At 41.0% G+C, this 24,142-nt stretch overlaps 1 protein-coding gene across 4 annotated transcripts in view; it reads right to left on the bottom strand.

Annotated features, from left to right (window-relative positions):
• The window catches only part of LPCAT1 (lysophosphatidylcholine acyltransferase 1), a 71,027-nt gene extending 48,571 nt beyond the window's left edge, over positions 1–22,456 (bottom strand). For 2 of the 4 annotated variants that reach the window (XM_072852945.1, XM_072852948.1), the window contains exons 1-6: positions 22,160–22,453; positions 15,312–15,454; positions 13,584–13,798; positions 4,539–4,651; positions 2,903–2,963; positions 343–401 (exon numbers count right to left, since the gene is read on the bottom strand). In XM_072852945.1, the coding sequence (XP_072709046.1) occupies positions 343–401; positions 2,903–2,963; positions 4,539–4,651; positions 13,584–13,798; positions 15,312–15,454; positions 22,160–22,276 (708 nt within the window). In that variant the 5' untranslated portion in view covers positions 22,277–22,453. Of the gene's footprint in view, positions 1–342; positions 402–2,902; positions 2,964–4,538; positions 4,652–13,583; positions 13,799–15,311; positions 15,455–22,159 lie in introns of all 4 variants that reach the window. The other 2 variants (XM_072852947.1, XM_072852946.1) reach the window with 2 other exon arrangements.
• Between the last annotated feature and the right edge of the window lie 1,686 nt (positions 22,457–24,142).

Genomic DNA, 24,142 nt, shown 5'->3' with positions numbered 1-24,142 from the left:
AGAACTCTCCAGCACGCACTGCAGTTAACAGGGAGCACATGGGAACACGGATCCTAGACAGAAATTGACATTTGTCTTGTCATTTGTACAGTACTTCTTGTAACAACCTGAATAACTTTCAGAGCACTGTTTCAAAGGAGTAACCTAATAAAAGCAGAAACATTTAAACTGTTTCAGTTAAGACTATTTATATTGCTAAAGGCTTAAGGAATACATACTTAGCCAATAAGCATTTATGAATGCTTTCCAAATTTCCAAACCTGATTAACTAACCTAAAAGATTAGAGAAGTGCCAATGTATTTAGAGGAAAATGCCCCATATTTACTGCAAGCTGAACTTACCAGTTTGTTTGGATAACGTAAAACCACTGGCTGTACAGGAACTCCAGGAATAAATGCTCCTAGAAGGCACATATGACACATCATTACTTTATAGTGCATTTTGATACAGAAGAAATTTATTGCAGTAAAGAAAAAAGTTATACAATTACTGGGCTCATATGAATAGGACTTAGTTGATAGTGAAAAAATAAGATCCAAAAGTAGCCTCAAACTAATCTAAAAAGGAAGCACTGAAGAATGACCATGTATACCCACCTTTACAGAAGATAAATAATTAAGAACACTTGCTTGCATTCTCTAAATTATCCTCTACCACTTACATAAATTGTCATGTACACAAGTCAAAGCCCAGTACCAAATTCAGCTTGATAAATTATTTAAAAATATGAGTATGTGCACGATAGTTAAGTCAATATATTCCCTGTGGTCAACAGTATTTTTTAGTGAAGAATCTAAGCTTTCTTATGCAAAAGAAGCTTAATTTAACTTCTTTTCTCCCACCTTAATTCCCCTCAGAAGGGCTTATTTGTTTATTCTGTAGCTATGGAAAATCTAATAGTTAGAAAGTATTGAACTAGAGCTATTGTACAGAAGTATCGCTTTACTTCATATGAAAATTATAGTTCTGATAAGTAACTAGCACAAGATCTATAAATGTCATTTGCTAACCATTTTCTTGGTTTTTAGCACAAAGATCGGGTAAGCATAACTGTCTTGCTCAAGATCTCTCTAAACATCTTTATCTCATGAAAACAATTAACAACAACAGTCTTTACTCAAACTATGTTTTTTATAGCAGTTTACTAAGTTCTGCCTAATATTTCGATTAAAATTAAGAACTGAACAATGGAAGTATACTGTATTCTTAGCATTACATTTGTTTTACAGAGTAATTGCACAGATGTAAAAGAATTAACTGTTAATGGAGTACAAACATCTTTAAATGAAAGTTGTCTGAATGGGATCCTGCAGAGATTTGGTTCTTGGCCCAGTGGTACTTCCTATTCAGTCTCCAAAAACAACAGCCTAAGCAACTTTGGAAAGAATCTGAAGATGACAAAAATCTGAGTGGCAGATGACAAGACCACCATTTAAACAAAACTAGACCAGCTTGCCCTATATGACTAGTTTGCATGAACACAAAACCAAAAGACTGTGTAGTAAGAGCAAGGAGCATAGGCCACGTGAGTAGAATGGGGAAAGGCATCCTGAAAGCAGTTACTTAATAGGAGACCTAAAGTAATTTGATCTAAGTGAGGAATTTTCAGGCAAAGGATTTCTAGGAGGCTGGATGGATACAGAAGCAGGTTCCAGTAGGAGAAGTGAGACAGTCAAGAGGCAGACAGCAGCATGTACTAGACCAGAGGAGAGGAAGATAGAGTGGAGATTTGAGGCAGAAAGTATATGGTGCCTGGAATGTCTATGGCACAGAGGGAGGGCAGGAAATCAGAGCTTTAATGAAGAACTCAGGCTGGTTTTCAAAGCATGGCCAGGATTCAGGTGGAGAGAGAGGGAGAGGGAGAGTAAAGAGCAAAAGAAGTGGATGTTCTCCTAACCACCACTCACTCATCTAAAAAGGTAAGAGCTGAGAGGGGAGGAAGAAAAGCTTTTTGAATGTTTGTTCAGGAGACAATACTGAGATTCCTTCAGGCAAATGAATCAGTGCAAGGAATCACAATGCTGACTCATTGCATGATATTCTAATAGCGATATGCAAGTTGTAAGCAACACAAAATATAAGACACACAGTAAGACCAGAACACAATGAGCTAGGCAAAAACCTAGGAAGAGTCAAAAAACACATTCACAACTGCATCGCTCACTACAGACTCCTCATTCACCTTCTCCCTACCTACATCATAAAGGCAAGTTTACATTAAACTTTGGTGGTTCACTGCAGTATTGGCATTTCTCCCTATTGTAACTGCAGTTTACAGCTGCAACAATGTTCAGTGTTATATCCTCTACTAATTTGATAAGCTAAAAGGGTAATACTAACTGAAAAGAGCTTAGAATGTGGATGTTAAATAAGAAAATATTGTAAAAAATGACAGCCTTTGTCACATTGCTATACTGGCAAGATTCTTGTGCCATCTTCACCAGAATGCAACTCAACAGAAGAGTTCGAGAGGAATCAACCACATACAACACAGCAACAAATGCTGCAGCAGCCTGAAATAGATACACTTATAAAGCTTAAGGTATCAGCGTGTATCTAAATGCTGCATGACAGACCCAAAATAGGAATTGGAGGGGGCAAGAAAAAAGAAAAAAAAAAAAAAGACAACCACAAACAAAAACCCAGTAAGAAACATTAGTCCTCCAGCTCATATGCATCTCAGAAGCCAAGAAAAAATCTGAATTATCTAAAACATTTTGCTCAATAGTGGAACTACAATCCTTTTGTAGCATCAGAAAATTTCTGTTCCAATTCGACCCTACTGCAAGATTTTTAACTCAACTTCTGCAACAGAAAGCAAATTACAATGCAAGTGGTATTTCAGAAAATGAAGATACAAGAACATTCTGTAGAGAACAGAGAAATGAGCATCATACCTACCAGGCTTGAATGTAATTAGACAGGATCGGTTTGTGCAAGTGCCCTCTGGGAATATCATTATCTTGAAGTAAAAAAAAAGTTGACTTTTAAGAAATATTTCAATGTGGATTTATTTATAAACACATCTTTTCAAAGCTAATGTTAACTGATTACAGTAAAAAGGTTTTCAGGGAAAAACAGTTCAGTTAGAGTAAAAAAATATAGTGCTTAATAAAGAAATAAAATTCTGTCTTAATAGTCAAAATATTTTTCTTTATTTGTGAATTTGCCTCTTTCTTGACTTCCGATAATAATTCTATTCAATTGGAACACTGACAGCGAGCAGAAACACTTGTGAGTACAAGAGAATTTTCATAAAAGGTTTTGGTGCTGGTAAAAATGTCATATTCTGTTTTGCACCAAAACAAAATTCCTGCTCCCAAGCTACCTGCTTACAGGCTAAGAAAAGGAAGACTTATTTTCTTTTTGCATTTATTACTTGGCATGTGCACAGATGTCAGAATGATAGAGGCTGAAAATATCTAAGCAGAATTCTAACAAGGCAACAAATGCTCAAGTTGAACCGAATTCAGAGGAAGAGGTTAGATTGCAAAAAAAAAAAGTTTCTGACAGCAAAAAGCCAAGAACTGCTGAAATTTTGTTGAGTTACAGAACAAGACATTAAAAGGAAATAAATACATATCATAAGGGGACAGAGCAATGGACTAGAATTAACATTACTAGTTTTATTATCCACTCTGGTACTAGCTTGCTAGCTATTCTGAAAATTACTTCAGCTCTGCAACTCAGTTTCTTCATCTGTAAGTAAGAATATTTACTTTTTAAAGTGCTTTGAAATCTATTGATGAAAGTCATGATGTGAAAGCTATATATATATGTGTGTGTGTGTATATATATATATATCTCACCTTTCTGTCACATTGTTTATAATGTTTCTGTAGTCCAGTATGCGGACATAACCACTGTAGTAGTAACAATGCCATGAAAGACATACTGTAACTTAATCTCAAAAATTCACAAAAAGAATGCTTCAAGTTTAAAATAATCACATGCTTCTAGAAAATTTAGACCTTAGGTAGTCATCCCTTCCTTCCCATTATTCTCTTCCAAGGCACATTATAAATAGTCATGTTTCAGGTGCAGAAAAAACCCTGAGCCACTTATTTTAGCAATGTTTTCACCATATGGTCCAATAGAGGTGTACTCTGGTTATTGGAATATCTGAATTGCTCGGGCTGTCTTGGCCAGTATCACATCTCCAACAATGACAGTATGCCAAAATCTTGAGAAGGGCAAGAACACACAGTACTCCCTCAGGTATTCTACTGAGCACCTGATTATTTTTCTTCTTAGAGGACTTTATAAACCTGCTGTGGCCTGTCCATTTAGTATTACTTAATAGAGCTGTATTCCCATGTACTTACCCAGTCTCCCCTTGAAACACACTGCAATGAAAAGCTATGTTTTGTACGAAGGTAAGAATCTTACACTATATCTTCTAGAAAGAATGGGGAAATCCCCCCCCCCCCCCCCCCCCCAAACCACCTAAAGCATCCCACAAGGAAAAAAGTAAACTGCAGATCCAAAGCCTGGAAATGCCAAATACCATCTGTCACACAGTAGTAGTATACAGTACCTGTGGCCATTTACCATCAGACTGAGCACGTCTCTTTATCTCTTCAACAGTTTTCCTGCGAGAATCCTGGTCTGACCGAGATACAAATACCGGTCGGATGTATTTGATTAGAGCTGAAGAGGACGGAAAACAAAGCAAAACAGCCTTTATTTCTCCTTCGTTTGAAAAAGGTTCCCCCCCAGTAGTCCTCTGGACAAAAATTTATAACTATTTTACTATATTACACTGCAAACTTAAATATTAATCTTATTGCAGTTTTATTGCAATATTTTCATTAATCCCTGTGAGGAAAGTAATTTTCAGTTTTGGCATTTGGTACTTGTTCAATTTTTAATAGACCAATACACATACATCACGTAATTTAAAACATGATTGTACGTATTATGCATAGTTTTCTGCAACAAAGTAGCTGTGGCTGACTATAGGCCATTTCCTCCTACCACAAAAATCACTAAATCTATAGCCACCCCCAACCCAGCAAAGTAGCAGGAACCTCCCAAGTGATTCCAAAAGACATCTTGCAGGTCAAACTGCCACTGTCTTTAGAACTTTTGTCACCTATGATAGCTCAGCTTCGCTGAAGGTACACCATCAAAGATATTCCATACATGGATTATGTTATCTTTTCTGAGAAATCAAGATGATCAAAAGAAAAAGCATGCTTATTTTCTGAGCTGTCACCTGTTTGCCTGTTCCTCATACTAGAAGAATCAGATCTCAGGCACCCTCTTCCTGGCTCAGTGGGAAACCTCTTATACATAGCCAGACACAAAACAAGAGTGAGCAAGAACCAGAAATCAATCCACAATATCCTCTCCATGCACATCTGTCACAAGGACATCGAGGCCCACTCACAAAATAATAAGTAGCATATACAACTCTTCTGCAGCGTCAAAAAGCACTGCAAGAGAAGCATCTTCAAATATACTACTTCATGCTTTTATTTAAGCAGGTTGTCTTCAAATACCTTTTTATCATTTTTATCTTGTAATCTTATTTGAAGGTTCAAAAGCCACTAAATCATTAGCTATTCTATTTGCCTAAAATACAAATATAAAACACAGTTTTCACATTTCCAACTACCGCGAGATGAGTTTGCTGACGCTAGTTGTATAATCTTCTTTTGTCAAGGATAGACTTGCTGCATTAATGGATCAGCCAGTGCTTAAAATATGAAGAAAAAAACAGCATAAGGAATTACAGTCCTGTACTCAGCAAAAGCTGCTGATTCTGGTGTTACCCCACCAGCAGGTTAGTCAGCTCTCACTGAAATCCTTATATGGTTCTGTGAAAGTAATCCGTCACACCTTACAGCAAGTTCCCAAACCTTCAGCCAGCCTCTGAAATCCTGCTTTTATCCCACAAGTTGCCGAAGCTTAGGAGACAGTATATCAGAGAAAAGTTACTATACTCTTACACTTTTTCCTACATGCCTGCTCGTAGACAGAATCCACAGAACAATGCTTGCTATGGGAACAAAGATCATCATGGACCAGCTGGGGTCACTGCTGTGGGAAGGTAAAAAAATCCCCAAACACCCCTCCTCACCCAAAACAAATCACAAAACAATCACATACACAAAAAAAACAGAAAAAACAAACAGAACAAGCAATAAAACATGCAAAGGAAACTATACTTTGTTTTATAACTCTGTTCGTTTTGTTTCTTAGTGATGCTAGTCCTGAGTTTCCCCTACTGCTGCAAATTACTGTTCTGTAGCAAAAACAACATTATCAAGTAAAAGCAAGCAAAAAAGACTCAAACATCCTCAGCCTTCACCCTGAAGTGTCTTTTACATTAGGCCCAAATGATGGAATTCAGGTTACTTCAGGCCAAGGAATAAGATAATTCCAGAGCTCTGAGGCTCTTATCTGAGCCATCACTATTTCAACCCATCACATCAAATCTTAGCCTAATGGAGAGACAGGGTGATCATATTAAGTCCTACTTCCTTAGGGATCAGATTAAAAAGCTGACAGAATTCTTGTTTTAAGATTAAACAGCAACTTAAGATCCTGTAAGACACCAACTACCAGGCCTTTAGTGGCTAAGTTGAACAATTTAAGTGAAATTGAAACTCTCAGTCATCAGTAAGAAGCTCAAAGTACATACCAAGGGAACACTAGCTCTGTACTTGCCTTTCCTCATATACTTTTTTCATAACACTTTTGAAAACAGAGCACAAGGCTACACAGACCTTTACCCTCACCACATATTTTCCTGTTCAGTAAATAGACAGGAATCTGAAAATTCAAAAGCTGTGCCAAGTCAATCTGTGCAAGAAACAGTCAGGAGCAGGGCCAAAGGTCTGTAAAGAGAAGCTGAGAAACATACCAAATAGGTGGACAAGATGAGACTGCAGTCAGAAGTCAAGTCAAAACACAGGGAAGCCCAGAGACAGTAATGTAAGGTAGTATATATGAGGCAAGGAATTGGCAGGACTAGGGCAAAGTCAGGGCAGGAGCAAAAAGCAGCATGCATGAAAACGCTTCAGAAAGCTGACATACTGAGCAATAAAGGAAACAAGCAGAACTGTGCAATATGCTTAATAAATAGAATGTAATCTTAACCTTCTCTGCTCATCAGTTTAACTGTCCAAGACCGATGGTAACCAGAGGTAGTGAAAACGACAGCTCAAGTATTCAAGAGATGCTGAAAGAGGTGCTTACCCGTCTCCTCTCACTCCATTAAAACCACTTTTAAGTTATAAATTCTAGTGAGCAATGGTAGACAACCCTCAATTCACAAAACTGACCTTGCCAGTGTCATTATTCCAGCTTTTTCTCTAGTAGTGTCATTCCTACTTGACATAGTCACTCTCATCCCCAATCTCAGCTCATCACAAGTGGCCCTGAAGACAGGTGACACATGCTGTACTCCACTGTCTTAGGCAGGTGCCTGCAGTTTAAACAGTACTGCCAGTAATTCATCAAAACCTCTGCCTTGCAGGGCTGCCAGAATGCCACAGATATGCTAACCAATGAAAAGCTGCTCTAGCACGCAACAGCCTTTTTTAAGAGAGCCTGCAAAATTTCAGTATTGCCTTAATTGCAGGGTGGCAGCTCCAACTGATTTCAGAACCATAACTCCCATGCAATCATTTAAAGCACCACTAATGTGCATAGTTTCCTACTATGGGAAAAAATACAGACTTTTCTAACAGCAGTTGCCCTCCTGTGCATTCTGTATTTAGGGCTTACAAAAACATGTAGGTTAAAGGTTGAAAAGCGCTATCTTGGACTTAGTTTTTAAGAGTTGCCTTACTCAAATGAACATGCTCACCAAGTTCTGAACTCGCACCTTTCCTAATGAAGTAATACGTAATATGAAAACTGCTCTTTTCTGGACAGAAAAGAAGAAAATAAATCTGCAAGGGGCTCAAAAGTCTTCTGAAGGTTATGGGGAAAAAAACATTAAGGTTCCAGAATAAAATGGGTTTCCTGTGTATACGGACAAAGAGACCTTAAATAGGGAAGAAAAAAAAAAAGAAAAAAATCAAACCCACACACAAACACACGAATTTGTATCAATGCACAAAACTGAAGTCAATCAAAATTGGGATCTTTTCCACTTGGAGTTATATTGTTCTTAGGGAGATAGTGTTATTGTAGTCATGGTACTCCACATGAGATTTGTAAAGTTAGTGGAGTATCTTATCAGAGCAACAATCATACACAGAAATACATACTTTTTTGACCTAAGCCTGAACCAACCACTAAAGGTAAATACGTGTCAAGAACAACTTCTCTGAGTTTGACTAAATGCTTAGCAGATGGCTAAGAGATACCAACTATTCCTAGTACAGAGGCAATGTTAATGGGAAAGTTCTTCTCCTTATTTCCAAAGAGAAAGGCAGGAAACACGCAGTCTGTAGGACAATGGGAGGTCAGGAGTGGGAGGTAAATAATTAGTGTTCTCTTTAGCTTTAACAGAAGTAAATTCTGTGGTATTTGGGTTGGTCTTTCAAAATGTCATATTTTTCCTTTAAGGACTTCTTGAGGTACAAAGACCCTTTTCATATCACAAAGACTGCTGTTTGCTCTCACACCTGCAGCACCTGTCTGAGGGCATAGCTGTATGTTTTAGCATTCTGCGGCCAGTCTAAAAAGTATTTTATGAAGGCAGTTGTATTGGTTTGCAGGTTTCCTATATACTGTAATTTTTAAATTCCATACATGCTATTAACTAGGATGCTTTAAAAAGTGATGGTGGTTTAGGCATTCCAGCAGCAGTTCAAATGAGAAGTAACTATTACTGAATTTATGGTGAAAAAGAGAATCCAAGAAGCCCAGGATTCCAACCCAAACAATAAAGGCATACCTATAATACACAGGTGACAGCGCAACTATTTTAAGTCTCTCCAAGACAGCTCCTGGGAGGACTGAAATATTGCAGGACCATCTAGGTGCCCACAGCCTGAAGGAAACACTGAATTTTGAAACAGAAGTTTTTAAAGCAGAGGATGAAATGGATAAGCTTGGCAATAACTTCAAGATGCTCCTCAGAACTGGGGAGCTCATTTGTGTACTCAAGGCAGGCTACAATGCCAACATAGCATAGGATGTTGGCATTCAAGCTGGTGACCTTAACAGTGTTGTAAACTGCTGATTTACAGTGTATAAAGAGAAGAAATCTGTGATGCCTTCACCTTACAGCACGTTTTTCCAAAACGAGTTTAACGACTGTTTTCATGAATCTCAGAAGTATTTAAATGCGAGATCCTCACTGAAAAACTATGGGTCTATCACGGTTCTCTTCCTTGTATACTTTGGAAGGTATGGGGTGGGGGGAAGCAATCGGGGTGGAGGACTGGAGGATTAGGTTGCATAACTTTTCACAGAGCTGATGAATAAGTAATTTGGCATTTGTTAAGTTCCAAGATGAAAACATACCCAGCTATCACAGCATAAATATTTCCCACTGAATTACTTATTTCTTGTCTTTTAGTCATGATGCTCAAGAAAGGCCTATAAAGCACTTTCAAAAGACGAGCTTGAACAAAAAACTCCTCAGTTTACTAGATGTGGAAAAAACCCCCACAACAGAATTGATAGCTTTTACAGCATAGTATGATCCTCCTTTCCTCTATAATTCTTCTGTATTCTGCCAGGTACAAATGACCTCCTTCTCCTTTATAAACTTAAGCTAACATATCCCCCCATTCATTTTGCAGGTACCAACTTCCTCTCTTTTTCAGAGGGTGAGGTTACAAATGTTGAGAAGTTTCTTAAAGTTTAAATTAACTTACAACCTTGAATTTAGTTTTTAAAAGTTCAGACCACAAAAGATTTTTGAACCACAGAAGTTGTCCAAAATCCTTAACAAATCATATTTACTGACAAATCCCTTTTCCTTCTTATTGAAGTATTTCTGCATTAGCACTAATCACTCCAGCAGTGAAAAATAACTTTTATCCAGGTTGCTTTACCAGCCAAAAATAAGGCAGTGAAATGTAACTATCCAGAATTTATGCAAAGAGCTTGCCCTGACTTGAAGTGGCGTTCAGCAGACAAAATAGGAAAGTTTAAGTACCTGTGCTGATGAATTAATTGATCTAACTTCTTCAGCCAACGTAAGGTGCAACAGATTCATAGACGTCATCTTCCCTGGGTTGCACGTTTTACACTAAAGTGTTCCAGCGAACTTCACATCTCCAATCTACCAAAACTCTGGAAAGCCACTGAGCAGAAAGACATGTCCTTGAGCACCATGGTGATGTGCTCCACCTGTTATGGCATTCTCTGCTTACCAGATATGGATTTTTTTAAGTGATCATTGAAATCTCATGTATATTTGGGCAAGTGGTTCCTCCCCAGAGTTTGTTAACCTAGTGTGTGTGTGCCAAGTGGGTAATTTTCTTCATTACTGACCACTAAATGAAAATGTCGCAACTCTTCTGTCAGAGCAAAAGAGCATTTTTTTTGTTATTTGGTTTTTCTTTTCCTTGTTTCCTAAAAAGAAGAAAGTTGTCTGAAGGAGTCACAAGACTTAAGTCTGCTTCTGAAACTGGACTTCATGGTCCAGGAGAGCTGCCTTCAAGTTAGAAAGCAATAAAACGCTCATACACAACAAACACTTGCAGAGTACTTCCAGTCCCATAAAGAACAGGCTTTTACTCATCTGGACTTAAAAGTGGATCAAAAGCTTAATATTCCATGACTGGCACACTAAGGGTACAATAATACAGGCAGCCGCTCCAGAAACCTATTAAAATACTTTCAGAACCAACCTTGGTAACCAGTTAGCAATCAGATCTTTTTGTGCCTGCTAAAGCACCTGATCCCTCTGGTACACAATGTACAATGTCCTGATAAATGCTGTCATTACATCAAAAAGCCAACTTACTTATATCATATTTGGATATTCTTGGATATAGTTTAGGTTGGAAGGGACCTTTAAAGGTCATCTAGTCCAAACCCCATGAAGATGAAGATCCACTCTTCACCCAAGAGTACCCAGATCTAGTCCTCACCCTTGGAAATTATCTTTAAATTTCCTCTGCTGTTTCATTTTTTACATGCTGAAAAGTCTGCTCACAGCGTTAAATGAATGTACTTTATTCAAAACTTCCCAGAATATTCTGAATGACAATTAACAAGACTCAATTAAGAGATAGCAAGGTTAGGATCATCAATGGCTAGATCCAAAACTTCACTGGAGATGGTACGACAAGTTTGCAAGATTTACAAAACTGAAGAACATAAAACATAATTCTGACCTCTCTGGGATAAATTCTAGATCAACATCTAGAGTGTTGACAATTCACCACACAATCCAAGAAAAACATGCCCACCTTTTCACAGATAGCATAAGAGAAATACCAATTGTCCAATAACATGAAATACATTTGTGTGTGCGTATGCAGAGAAGTGTAAATAACACTGGTATTAAAATACTAGATCAGAGGAGGAGAGGACAGTCAGTAGCATCTGCTTCACAGAAAACTTATTTCAAGCAGTAAAAGAAGAAGGAAAAAAAAAATTCACAACTTCTCTCCACTGGAAAGTTTTCACTAAATTTTAAGCCAAACTAATTATTACAGTGATTACTTACCTCTCTGTTAAGGTCCATTTACTTTAATAACAAACTGCTGTAACTAATGTTGCTCATACAAAAGTTTTCCTCTCAAAAAAAGTTTTCGAACTCTGAATCCCAGTTATGACCTCTGCCATTCCTCATTTCCATGGTATTTTTCTGAACACTTCATAATGGACTACATAATTTTTGTGGCTGCATGACATAAAGCAAATGCAGCTATACAAGACAAAATACTCATTTATTTGACTGCACTGCACATTCCAGTAATATTCCATTAAATCACTACATGTAGTTTTCTGGGTTTTCTGTTTTTCTGTAACTGGATTTGCTCACACATGAACAAAATGAAGTGAATCATTTTTAAAATTGATTGCACTAAGTTTAGACTTTCAATTGAATCCTTTAAAAGTTACCTTAAAATTAAATTAGGTACATAGGAAATAGTTTGAACTACTCGATATGCATTATTTGTGCTACATTCAGTGTAAGTACAACCTCCATATCCCTACAGATTCTCCTCAGGCTTTCCCACTAGTCCTCACTGAATCTATTACGTGGGATAGTTAAGCAGCTATTACAGCATTCTGTCAAATGCCACTCTGCCATTTCATCACACTTCAGTAACACAACATGGCCTGGAGTTACCTCATCTAGTTTGGGTCCTCCAAACAGTCCAGCTGCAAGGAAAGGAGACCTCCACATAGACTATTTTATTTTGCTGAGCTAGCAATTATGAAACAGTCAATTGAGTCAGCTGAGAAGGAAGATAAATCTGCCCCTGCTTCTATGGCTGGACTGCTCCTTTTTTTTGTTTTTAAAAACATATGTCTACACACTTTTTGTTCAAAGCATCTATTCATTATTCATTTCTACACAGATTTTTCACTGCCACAAACTTTTACTAAACTGTATTAGTCAGATACTCAATGAAAGAGATATACAGGTACAGTACCGGCCCGAGCTTTACCTGATACAGGAGACACCTTTATACCAAGAGATTCCCTACATGAAGCTTCCAGATGTAACCACTCACCATCTGGGGCCATGTCTCAGCTTCTGGTTTTGAACATGTCCTTAAAGCCACATTGTCTAGTGAAATTTTAGGAGGATGTCACCACCAACAGCCTGATTCCACTTAGTTGCAAAGGAACTCAAAGCTTTTGTTTAGACTTTTAAATTAAAGAGTCTCTACCCAAGGTGAAAGTAAAATCTTTTGTCCTGTTCATACTACCATTAAAATCTACACAATGAGACACAGGAAGGTTCTTTGAACTTTGCTGGTCCCTAGACACAACATGGTGGGTTTCTCCAAAATGCTTCCACACAGACTTTGGTTAGAAGTCTACAAGCCTAAAAGCTTACGCGTTTTTTTGGCACAACTGCACCAAAAGTCACAGGTGTCTCTCAAGCCTTTGTGAGAATCTACACTGATAATTCCAAAGATAGTATTTAAACACTACTGACTTGGGCATCTGCATTTTTTATTACTAAATCTGAGTGCACAACAATCCGCTCTTGCTCATCTCTCACACCCTGCCTGAAACAAACTTATTGATGCATGAAGGATTAGCAGCACTCCCTTAATGCAGGGTACCATTCAGGACAGACAACATTCCTAAAACACATTTCTGGGATGGCACCCCAACTCACACCAAGACAGAAGTTCTGGTGGACTTTCTCTATAGACCCTAACCTGCTTTTCTATTTGTCAAGTCTTAAAATGTTGCAATTTCACTGCAAATTTAACCATGAGTTCTGTAGGATTGTTTTGACTTTGTACAATGATTCAGCTTTGAAGAAAGGGAAAAAAACCAAATGCATCCCCCTCTCCCCCCCCCCCGATTTTTTTCTATTGACATTCAAAGTATACCAGTAAAAAAAAAAAAATCTCACCATATATTATAGCAAAATTTTCTTTGTGTTTCAGGCCTTCTCATACACAACCAGTGACCTTCCTAAGTAATCATTTTTAGTTGTTCTTGAAAAATTAAGTAGCTACCAACTTACTTCCCCAAACAGGAATATCTTTGCTTTCTGCTTTCATCACAATGGAGGCGAAGGTCATAGTTACTGGAATGGCATCAAAGTAGGAAGAATGGGGAGCCACAGTTAATATTGCTGCTTCCGCTGGCAATGCCCGTCTGCCTTTTACATTTATCCAGTGGAATCCACCAGCAAGCCACATCATTCTCATGATTGCTTTCAGCAAAATATCCACTATCCTGTAAAGAGTTGAGAAAACAGTTATGCTGCCACAGGAATATCTTAAAATAACGAAAAGAAAAACGTTACATAAAAACTTTATAAGCACAACAAAAGCACAGATAGGATATGTTGCTTAAACAGAGCAGGAACACTGCATAGACCTTTTGTTTTCTCTTTCTCAGCAGATTTAAGACCACTTTCAAGGTAAGATGCCATTCAATTTCATTTCATGCCTGAATATTAATGCTTTTTAATCACAATAAAATTGGCATTTATCACTAAATTAATTTTGATTCGGCCTATGACTGTTGAGTTTCTTCTATGCAATGCCTAATAATGCTTTCTAGTAACACCAAAAAAGCTCTAGTAAACAGTCCTGAAAAATGCTATTAGGATATTGCTAGAATGCAACAAGCCTGATTCTTGTGTTCAAGTTTACCCACACAAAACAGTGGAGAAGTGTACGGCAGAGATTCTGAAATATGGGGATGCCTACAGAACACATCCAGGAGCTTTGGAAACATTTTACTTTCTTCCCTTTTCCCCATCTCCTCCTAAAGCGTTTTGGGTTTTATTTTGTGGGGTTTTGTTTGCTTGTTTTTTAAACTGACAGTCATGAAAAGAGAGACATTTATTTTGAACCAATAAAGTGCAAAAACTGAACACCACAAATTGTTACACTCACAGGGACTGGAGGCTGTAGAGCAGGGTGACACTGACAAGTGGATGAAATGGGGGAGGGACAATCTAAAAAGCTTCAAAATAACTGTATGCAAGATTGAAGGCAGTCCATTATTCCCTTAGTCATTATACTGATATCATTCCAAATGAAATGTACAGTGACATGCCTCTGTGGTTCTCAACCGCCTTCCCTCCTATGAAACAAAATACAATCGGCTTCCCCCATGCTAGCGCCAGCTCCTAATTTTGAAGTTCTCTACAGAAGAGGTGATACACTCCTCCTTCCTTGCTCCTCAAACGGCAGTTTGCATGGATGGGTGAACACTATCTTACATTCTACCTTAATTAGCATTCCAATAGCAAAGCCAGCACAGATGTATTAATAAGCACCAACACATGGGGCAAGCCCTCAGAAAATCAACAGAAGTTTTGTCAATTCATCACAGGGTAGCAAACAATGGGGTGAAGCAGTTTAAAACAACAATTTAGTATATGAAATCTGGCCACATTCTGTAGTGTCAATCTTCATAACAAGAAACTGACATTATGGGAATAATTGAAATTGAAGGATGTCATCATGAAGCTTCACACTACATCCTCAATAAAGATAAGAGGCCAGAGATAATCAGTTTTTCTCCCTGTAATTCTTGGGTCACCTGGTAAATCAAACAGTTGAGGTATTTTTAGTTTCCCATCTGAGCAAAGTGTTTAAATAATAGCTTTTATATTTTTCTTTTGAAGAAAAAAGCAGGTCTATGGGACAGATATCAGATATTTCCGATCTTCCCTATTTCAAACAGCTGAACTAAATAATGATTCTCTCAGTATTTCACCACATCAGTGACTCACTTTCGCCACCAGGAGAGGGGCTTTTCAAGTTCTTGCTCGTCAGATCCCATTGAAGCAACGAATGCAAAAGGCCAGGCCAGCAACATCATAAAAGCAGCAAAAAAGAGTCGGATAGGAAACAGAGTCAAGGTCATGAAGGCAATCTGCAAAATCCAAAACAAATACGTTATTCTAACACAATCTCGCACTGAAAAAGTCAGCAATTCCTAGAAACCTATCTGAAGTCTTAACTTAAAAATATGTAACGTTAAAACCAGCAGAATATGCTTCAATTCCAAACAAATAATTGTGGTGTATGCATAATGATTTTGCATTCACCAATCTTAATTATAGCTGAAACACAGCACACTCTTTAAAGCTAATGCAGTCTTAGCTTTCCACGCTTCTTCAGACCCTATGTTTGTCAGTGAATATATCCGCATGCTCTTTTCCCTTTCTGAGCCTCACATTAAGTAAATATTTAGCATGGTTGTGTTGTAAATCTTACTGGACTACAGAGAAGTCAGTCCATCACAGGAGCTCCCAGCCAGTGATGTGCACTTCTGAAGCAGTGCAGGGTCCATCCACATGGGCAATACAGGACCCAACCTGGAAAGCTCTTCCAGGACTGGGCAGGCACCAGTTCCTCTGCTGTATGTTCTTGGAACCAGAAGCTGTGGAGAGCCACAGTGGGGAACGCTGTGCAGACGTACCTCTGGACAAACATCCAGACACACATACAAGCTTACATTCCAGGCCTGTGCTAACAGGCACAACCCCCTGGAAAGCAGACATTTTCAAGAAGTTATCATCCTCCCCTGGGAAGCCATGGTGAACCTAGTTGCTTCTGCACCTCCTCCCAGCACTCTAGTTCTCAGAGCACCCATTCCCAGCCAGTTAGCCCTCTGCCTTCAACTTTGGTGAAAAACATGTCATGTTGGAACCTCTCCCACAGTCTTTTGAAGAATGCTACCAAAAGTAGGGCCTTCCCTGAGCTGTCTGGAGTTGTTCCCAACTGTCCTCCAGAAGACACAACTTACCAACTATCTGTGCAATGACCCACTTGCTCCAGGAAACAGTTCCAGGAGCCAAGAGTCCCATCCTTCTCACTCAAAGGACAGGAAGAAAGAAAAAAAGCTCTTAAAGTAGAGGAGGATACAGCTTCAGATGACTGGCTAAGGGAGAGAGGGGAAACTGAAAACTGTTTGAAGCTGACTGGGGTAGCACCAATGCTCCTCACGCTGTACAATGGAGGCTAGCAGAAGATGAAGATGACACTATGAAATAGAAGGGCCATGTAAAGAAAGAGCATTCAAAAGGAAATATGCTACCTATTCACAGGTGCACCAGATGAAGTAGAAAAGTATTTTTCAGCATCACAATGGCTGGGCAAGGATGAGTAATGAGGCATAAGGTGCTGTCTCATGTTCTGCTTAATCTGATGCATCTCCTGGCTGCTGTGGAAAGCATTATTCATATTCTTCTTCTCTTCCCTGATGCAGATCTAGTCATCACGCAGCTCAGTTTTCCATTGATCAGTTCCTGCTGCCTCTCACTTCCCAAAACAGCTCAATAACCAACTCACCCTGTAGCTGCACAAATCTGTAGATCTAGGGTAGAGGCAGGGAACACACAGCAAGAGAAAAGCCTAAGCTACCAGTTTCAACCCTAAGCTACCAGCCCACTGCAATGCCATATTTTATAGTGATGGTTCAGACTGGCACCAAGATCTCCTAACAACCATGGTCTCGGTCCCCAAAACAGGATTCCGGTCCCTGGGTGGACTGCTTCAGCTTGCAGAATTGGAAGAAAAAGGAATTTTTTTCTTAGGTAGGCTAGTTTCCCAGATGAACCAGTTCAACTTCTTGGCAATGGTCAGATGAGCACCTAAGCCATACCGGCTCAGGCAACTCTGCATCCATAGACAAGACCACCATGTTTGGCAGCAAATAGGGCAGCATTCCTCTGCAAACTGGAGAAGAGAGAGCACAGCTGCCTTCTAGGCTCGTAAGATGAGAAGGACCAGCTGTCAAGAAAAAAAGGAAACAAAATGCAGGTGAGGACACAGTCCTCTGGGATTCACACCCTCTCCCTCCCACTCCTCAAAGTCTCCTCCTATACCAGGGCAAAGCTGAATGGCAGGTGACTGGTGGTGAGCTTATTCAGTCTTTTGCACCTCTGTGGCAATCCTTTGTATCAAGATCACTTTAGAGCCACATCACAGAACAGAAGCAGTAGTTGCATCCATAAGGTTGTGAAAGATGGCATAAGTGTGTAGAAAAGGCCTCTTGGTCTTCTGTGTCCAGAGAGAGCAGTGGTGGAAATGGCCAGCAAGAAGCAGTTCCAAGTACACAGGTGTACAGGGTCTGGCTGTGACACCAGCCTCTTTTTTAGCAGGTGGTAGTGTACTACCTGTCCACACAAGAAATTTGGTAGGATAGCGAAGAAGTATGTTTGGCCCTTGAAGAACATTGGGAATCAACAAAGACACTACCATTTGAAAAGTAGTTCAGTCTGCATCTACATTCAGCCACCTTCCTGGGTAAGAAAGCTTCTCTCCCGTAAAACCTACATACAGTAGTAGTATCAGACAGAAAAAGGGAGAAGATCCTGTCCCCACTGGCCACTGCCAGAGATCAGAATGCAGGAGACATACACTCCTGGTCTGACCTTGTACAGACATCTTATTTCAGTGATTGTATTTCTACATATTTAGGACATTCACGCAGACATGTTTTCTATTAAAATCACAAATTCTATCTGGTAATAAGTCAAAGGTGAACACCTGTGTTTTTGAGATACATTTAAAAAACCCTAAAGGTCTATCTGGAGCTGTACATCAGGAGGTTCAGCTCACAACCGATCTTCTCAAGAGGGGTTTGACTACAGCTCATTTAACATTTGCTGGTCTACAGGATCCTACTTAGTTTTCAAAAGTTGAAGTGTATGCCGTGAAAGACCCATGGACAGCAGGAAAGGAATGGATGGTCTTACAGCCTGTAACAGAAGGCTGCTCTGGGAAACTGTACTCTACCCTTCCGTCTAAAGGGCTTCAATCTGATGAAAGGCAAGTCCCTTAAACTAAATAGGTATCTCATGTTCTCCTTGTTTAGAGACTCTGCATTCAGATTTGAGTATGAACTTACAATGAAGGTATAAAATATGAACTTAAGTCCTCTTTAAGTTCTCCAAAACATCAGGTCCTACATATGTAAGCACTGAGCAAGAGAATCAGAGAGTACCCTTGTTTCTCTTTCTGTATATCTGTTTCCTGTCCTGAAAGTCAGTATCATACCTCTCATGCCCAGAGAAGCTGAAAAAATGCATCTTTGAAATTAGCAATACAGTGAGAAACATCATTAAAAAACAGTTTATTCACAACAAAATTTCCATGACTTATTACAAAGTAATGGTCACATATTGAACAAATAAAATAGAATAATGAAGTGCACATTTAACATGGTAGAGGTTTTGATTTTTCTTTTAAACATAATCAGAGAGAGACATCTTGCCCCACACTTTCACTTCCTCGCTATTATAATCCCTATAGCTTCAATTCACCAAAGATGGCACTGAAAGAGCTAGGAATTTATCCCTCGACAATTCTCTTACTACCCACCTTCCCACTCTGCAAGTTCATGATTGCGTCAATCAGGGGAGATAAATACAGAAGTAGAAATTTTCATGTGCAACTAAGGCAATCTAACAGATCACTGCTACTAAAGAGGGTGGTCCTGTTCACTCTCCCCTCGAGTCAGCTCTAGCACTTATCTGAGCTTGCAATGAGCCAATACAGCTCATTAGAGTGAAGAAAGGCAATCCAAGCAAAAGAAAACAATCAGAATTCAGAAAAACACAATAATCTGCTGATTTAATGAGCCAAATCAGCTCACCAAGGCACCAAAGGAACACCAGCATTGATGCAATAAAAGAGCCAGAAACACTGGAAGCAAGGAAAATGGCATTGTATTGTTTTTAAGTGGCAGGGAAACAAAGCTGTGAACACTTTGTGATAGCTCCAGTAATGCTTCTGCCTGTTCTGCAGCGGTAACTAGAATCAAGAGCTTTGACTTATGTGATAGGATGTTAGGATGAACAAAATTCATGGTTAATGAAATCATGTCTGTCTTTCTTCCAGAAAGGATCTTTTTATTATAGGACTGAAATAAAACAGGTAGCTTCAAGAATGACCCCCACTGTTACCCTTAGATCAGAGTGAAATAACCATCATTTTTACAGGAAGCATGAGACTCAGTTCTCAAATAGCCTTACTGCTTTTACAGTCCTGTTATCTCCCAGTTCTTATAAAGCAAATAAAAGATGATGTGAACAATTCCTTGGCACTCAAATGGACTTCTTTTTGCTGTTGTTCTTCCTCTTTGCGGTTGTTTTGTCCTCTTACTTTCTACTTTTTTTTCTACTCCCACAGTCTCAGGCTGAAATGTTCTAGAATGTATTTACTTTGAGTTGTATTAATGAGCAAAAAAGCCAATCTAACCTCTTGCAGAGTGCAGGATGAGGGAGGGATGAGGTGGTAGTGAAGATAATGGGGCTATCTGACAGACCATCAGCAGCAGACCATCAGACAAAGCAGTCTTGTCTGTGCTCAACAACTTCTTCACGTACCTCCAGTCCCCACACGTTCCTAACCTTCCTCGATAGGCTTTGCAATCCCAGCACTCATCTCTGTTAGATTCACAGGGCAGATAGAAAAACCTGCGACACAATACGTGCCTACAGCTGAACAGGAAGTGAGTTCAGCTGTAATACTTCAGCCCTCAGTAACAGGCCAGGACTGTATGGAAGAGAACGCACACTGCTGCAATTGACTGTAAAGCAGCCTTCCCATTCAAGAAGTCTCCCTTTCTCGGAGAGCAGCATTTCTCATAAGTGGAACAGTTCCACAGCTCTTCTTTAACAGCCTCTATCCCAAGCACAACTTTTCTTTTAATCAGCGAAGAGGTTAGGAGAGCATGATTAAGGCGAAGAAGAAAATCCATCACAGTCCTCTGTTAGCTTGTGTGCTTTTTCCTCACATAAAACTGCAGAAGTAAGATGGCAAGAAAGGCTGGGTTAAAGAACTCTGTACCGCTGTACATCAATAGAAGACTGCTCACTTAAAAAGCAAGACCAAGCCACACTCTTTGGTGAGGCTATTCCTTTGGTCTGCACACTGTAAAAAACCACAGAGCTTTAAACACATCTTGCAGTTTTCATTGAAAATAACAAATCCTTGAAATCCACTGGCAAAGCTCATGTTTCATACAGATGTACAGGGCAGCCCATGCGGAAGGCAGGTATGTTCTACAACCAGTCACTTTGCTGGTGAAGCAGCTAAAGGTCTGTTGGGGCTAACAACAGATCAGCAATGCCAGTAGCTCATATGAGACTCAATACTGCAAAAACTGTGAAACTGGTACTCTGCCCTCCCAACAGTATTTCTAAAATTCCTTATAAATAACCCAGTAGAAAACAACATTGAAAAGATACATTAGCACCGCAAAAATAAAACATTGTTATGATTAGATACAATCTTAGTCCATATGAACACATGCTATCTTCGCTTCTCTCTGCTCCCTAAATGACTTCTACCTCATTAATTACACAGAAAAGATGACTTAAGGAACTAAGTAGGGTTCCACAGAAATCATTACAACTATGTGATTTAATGAGGAAGCTCTAGGTATAAACTGAATGAGGCAAATGACACAAACCTTTTCTCCCTTTTCCCATTCAAACAACAATTCACCAGTAACCACTGAATTCAGCATTTAACTATATCATTCCGGTGAACTTGACTAAAAAAAGTAAAAACCTTTTCCACTGGAGTCTGCTATGAATTCCTTGGCTGCCAGATACTTAACATGAGGTACATTCTGATGTTTTGTAAATCAGGCCATACGTGTCTTGTGTTAAATGTCTGGACAGCAACAGGGCAATGCAACAATCAACTTCGCTCAGAACGTAAATTAAATTAAAGTTGGACCTAAAGCACCTTGATCCGAGAGGTTCAATATTGGTGGATCTTAATTTCCATGTTGGTAGCTACTGTGAGGTTGTTAGGTCCCCTTAAAACAACAGCTTTAAGGAAGTGAAGTATTACCACGATGAAAGTAACAGAAATGGCCAACCCCTTATTAGGTGAGCCTTTGACGATATTTCTTCATCCAGCAAGTGACCTAGATCTTACCGAAAGCCTAAGACAGGGGCCATGCACTCTGAATATCCAACCACCTACTGCTCACCTCGTGAGATGAGTGAGGCAGCGGCACGGAGGGGAAGGGGAAAAAAAAAAAAAGCCATGCAACTCCAAATTTGCATTTTAATACCGATTCTTGTCATCTCACGCTACCTGTACAATGCGTAAATTGTGCCACAGGGATTATTTACCCAGGGGCCAAACTTAAGATGCACGGGATGTCTCGGCCCAGGCACACCTTAACTTGCCGCTGGACAAGAGTGCCTCCACAGGACTGTTCCCCTGCCCTCCATTAAAAAAAAAATACATATCACAAACCCATTTTTTTTATTTTAAAAAAACAAAAAGAAAGCAGCGGTGGAGAAGTTAAGGAACACGCCCTCCCAGCGGCGGGCGCTACAAGCGGCCGTTGGCCCCGCGAGCCCCCCGCCCGCCCCGGGCACCGCGCCGCCGCCCCCGCCCACCCGCCGCAGCCCTCGCAAGCCCGGCTTGCGCGCACATACACACGCACCGGTTTCCCCCGGTCCCGCCGCCCCCGGCGGCTCACAAAGCGCCGGCGGCAGGCTGCCCCCGCCCGCCGCAGGACGCGGCCCGCAAGCCGGTGCGCCGCGGGAGACGCGCGGAAGGAGGAGGCGGCGGGAAGGGGGGGCCGGGCCCTGCGCGCCCCTACCTTGGCTTTCTCCAGGGGGCTGAGGCGCAGCTGGTGCACGAAGGGGCTCCGGGGCGGCGGCCCGCGCTCCCGGCTGCCGGCCACGCAGCATCCCCGGCCGCGGCTGCTCAACTTCATGGCGGGGCAGGACTACGCGCGGCCCAGCACGGGAGAGGGCGCGGCCGCTGCGCAGCGACCGCTAGTCCCCGACTAGCAGCGGCGGCGGGCGGGCGGGCACCGGCGGCCAGCTCGCTCGCCACTAGACGCCGGCCCCCGCCCTCCTGGGGGCCCGCGCATGCGCCCTGCGCGCCGGCTACAGTGGCTCTGCTGGGCGCCGGTTTCCGCGTCGGGAGGAGGGGGGCGCGCGCGCACCCCGGCCGCCGCCGCCGCGCACGGTCGCGCAGGCAGGCGGGCCGCGAGCGATCCCCTCGGGGCATGCCGGGAGGGCCGCCCCGCCCGCGGGCCGTGGGGAGCGCGCGGGGAGCTCCGCGGCCGCGCTAGCGCCGTGTCACGAGTGGGAGCAGGGAGGGCGGCGGGGGGCGGCTGAGGGGGCGCCAGCGGCCGGGGCGGCGACGGGGACCTGCCGCTGATCAGATGCGCCCCGGGGCCGGGGCTGGCACCTCGGCCGGGCCGCAGAGCGGGGGTACTGCTGGGCGCGGGGCAGCTGGGGGGAGTTTTTGAAAAACCTGAGGAACGGAAGGGATAAGGGGGATCTCTGCGAGGTGGAGGCGGTTCGCGGGTGCTGCAGCGGTAACGACGCGGGCGATCGGTAACGTCGCATGAGCATCGCCGCCGTACGTGGAAGGAGCGGGACGGTGTACTGGCATCGCGTGGCGAGGTGCCTGTCGAGTCTGTGGGGAATCTTCTGTTCCAAGCAAACCTAGGCTTTCTTTAATGACGAGTCTAGCTAATCTGCGCTCTGGGATCTTCACAGAGTTGGCTAAGGAAGCATCCAAGTTTGGGGTTTAACAAATCTTCAAATATAAAAGAAGTTCTTGAGAAATAAAAAAGCACTCGTGTTCTCCCCATTTTCAAAAGATCGAGCACGATGACCTGTACGATTCTTGAGTGTTTAACATCAACCACAGGCAAACCAGTAGAAAAGATACTTAAGCCGTTTCATAAAGAAATATGTAAGCTATCCCTAATATCCACCATTTCACAGGTCTTACAAAACAATTCCGATTGATAGCCTTATTCAGTGAGATTTAAAGGTAAATTGATAAAAGTAACTGCAAAAACATCATGACTCTGCAGTTCCTAATCATTAGGCTTAGAACTGCAAAATCGTTTCTCAGTCCTATGGTTAATACAATATATACTTCTAATGGCTAATGCTGTTAAACGGTTAATGTGCTAAACAGTTTTTGACTTTTGAAAGATCAGAATAATTTTCAGAGGTTAGTCTTCATGATATTGGGGTTTGCAAGGTTCTGCAGGCTCAGCGACTTTCAAGATTTTTACCAAAGATCCAAAATAAACTAACTGTTAATAAAATCTGTGGATGTGCTAAATGGTAACTTGGTAAACTACTGTGAGAGCAACTGCAATGTCATCTGGACTGCTTAGTAAAATTAACACTTTCAAACAGGCTTTTACAGCCAAATGTGTATATATTTTCCAAGAATACAAGACACGCCTCTGGAACAAGAGCTTATGTCTTGGAAAAGATTGACTAAAAACAATTTCAAGCGACCTGTTACAGATAAGGTCCCAGTGCCATGTGTCCCGTATGGCTGTTGGATGCACTACCAGGATTAGTGTGCAGGGAATCAACTACTGTGTCCATTAATTGAGACTGATGCCAGAACAAGCTGTGTAGCTCTGACATTAAAGATCAGGTGGTGCAGAAAAGACCTGCCAAAATATTACAGGACTGGAGGAAATCTCTTACAACAATACGTTTAAAAAGCTACATCAATTTAATTTCTCAAAAAGATCTGCAAGAGTTGGCTTTACTGCAGTGTTCAAATACCTTCACAAGGAAAAAGTGCCGCGTGCTAA

Source organism: Ciconia boyciana, chromosome 2 (assembly GCF_034638445.1).
Source record: "Ciconia boyciana chromosome 2, ASM3463844v1, whole genome shotgun sequence".
Taxonomy (NCBI): domain Eukaryota; kingdom Metazoa; phylum Chordata; class Aves; order Ciconiiformes; family Ciconiidae; genus Ciconia; species Ciconia boyciana.
Note: the sequence above shows the minus strand (reverse complement) of the source record. Positions and strands in the feature narration are given on the sequence as shown.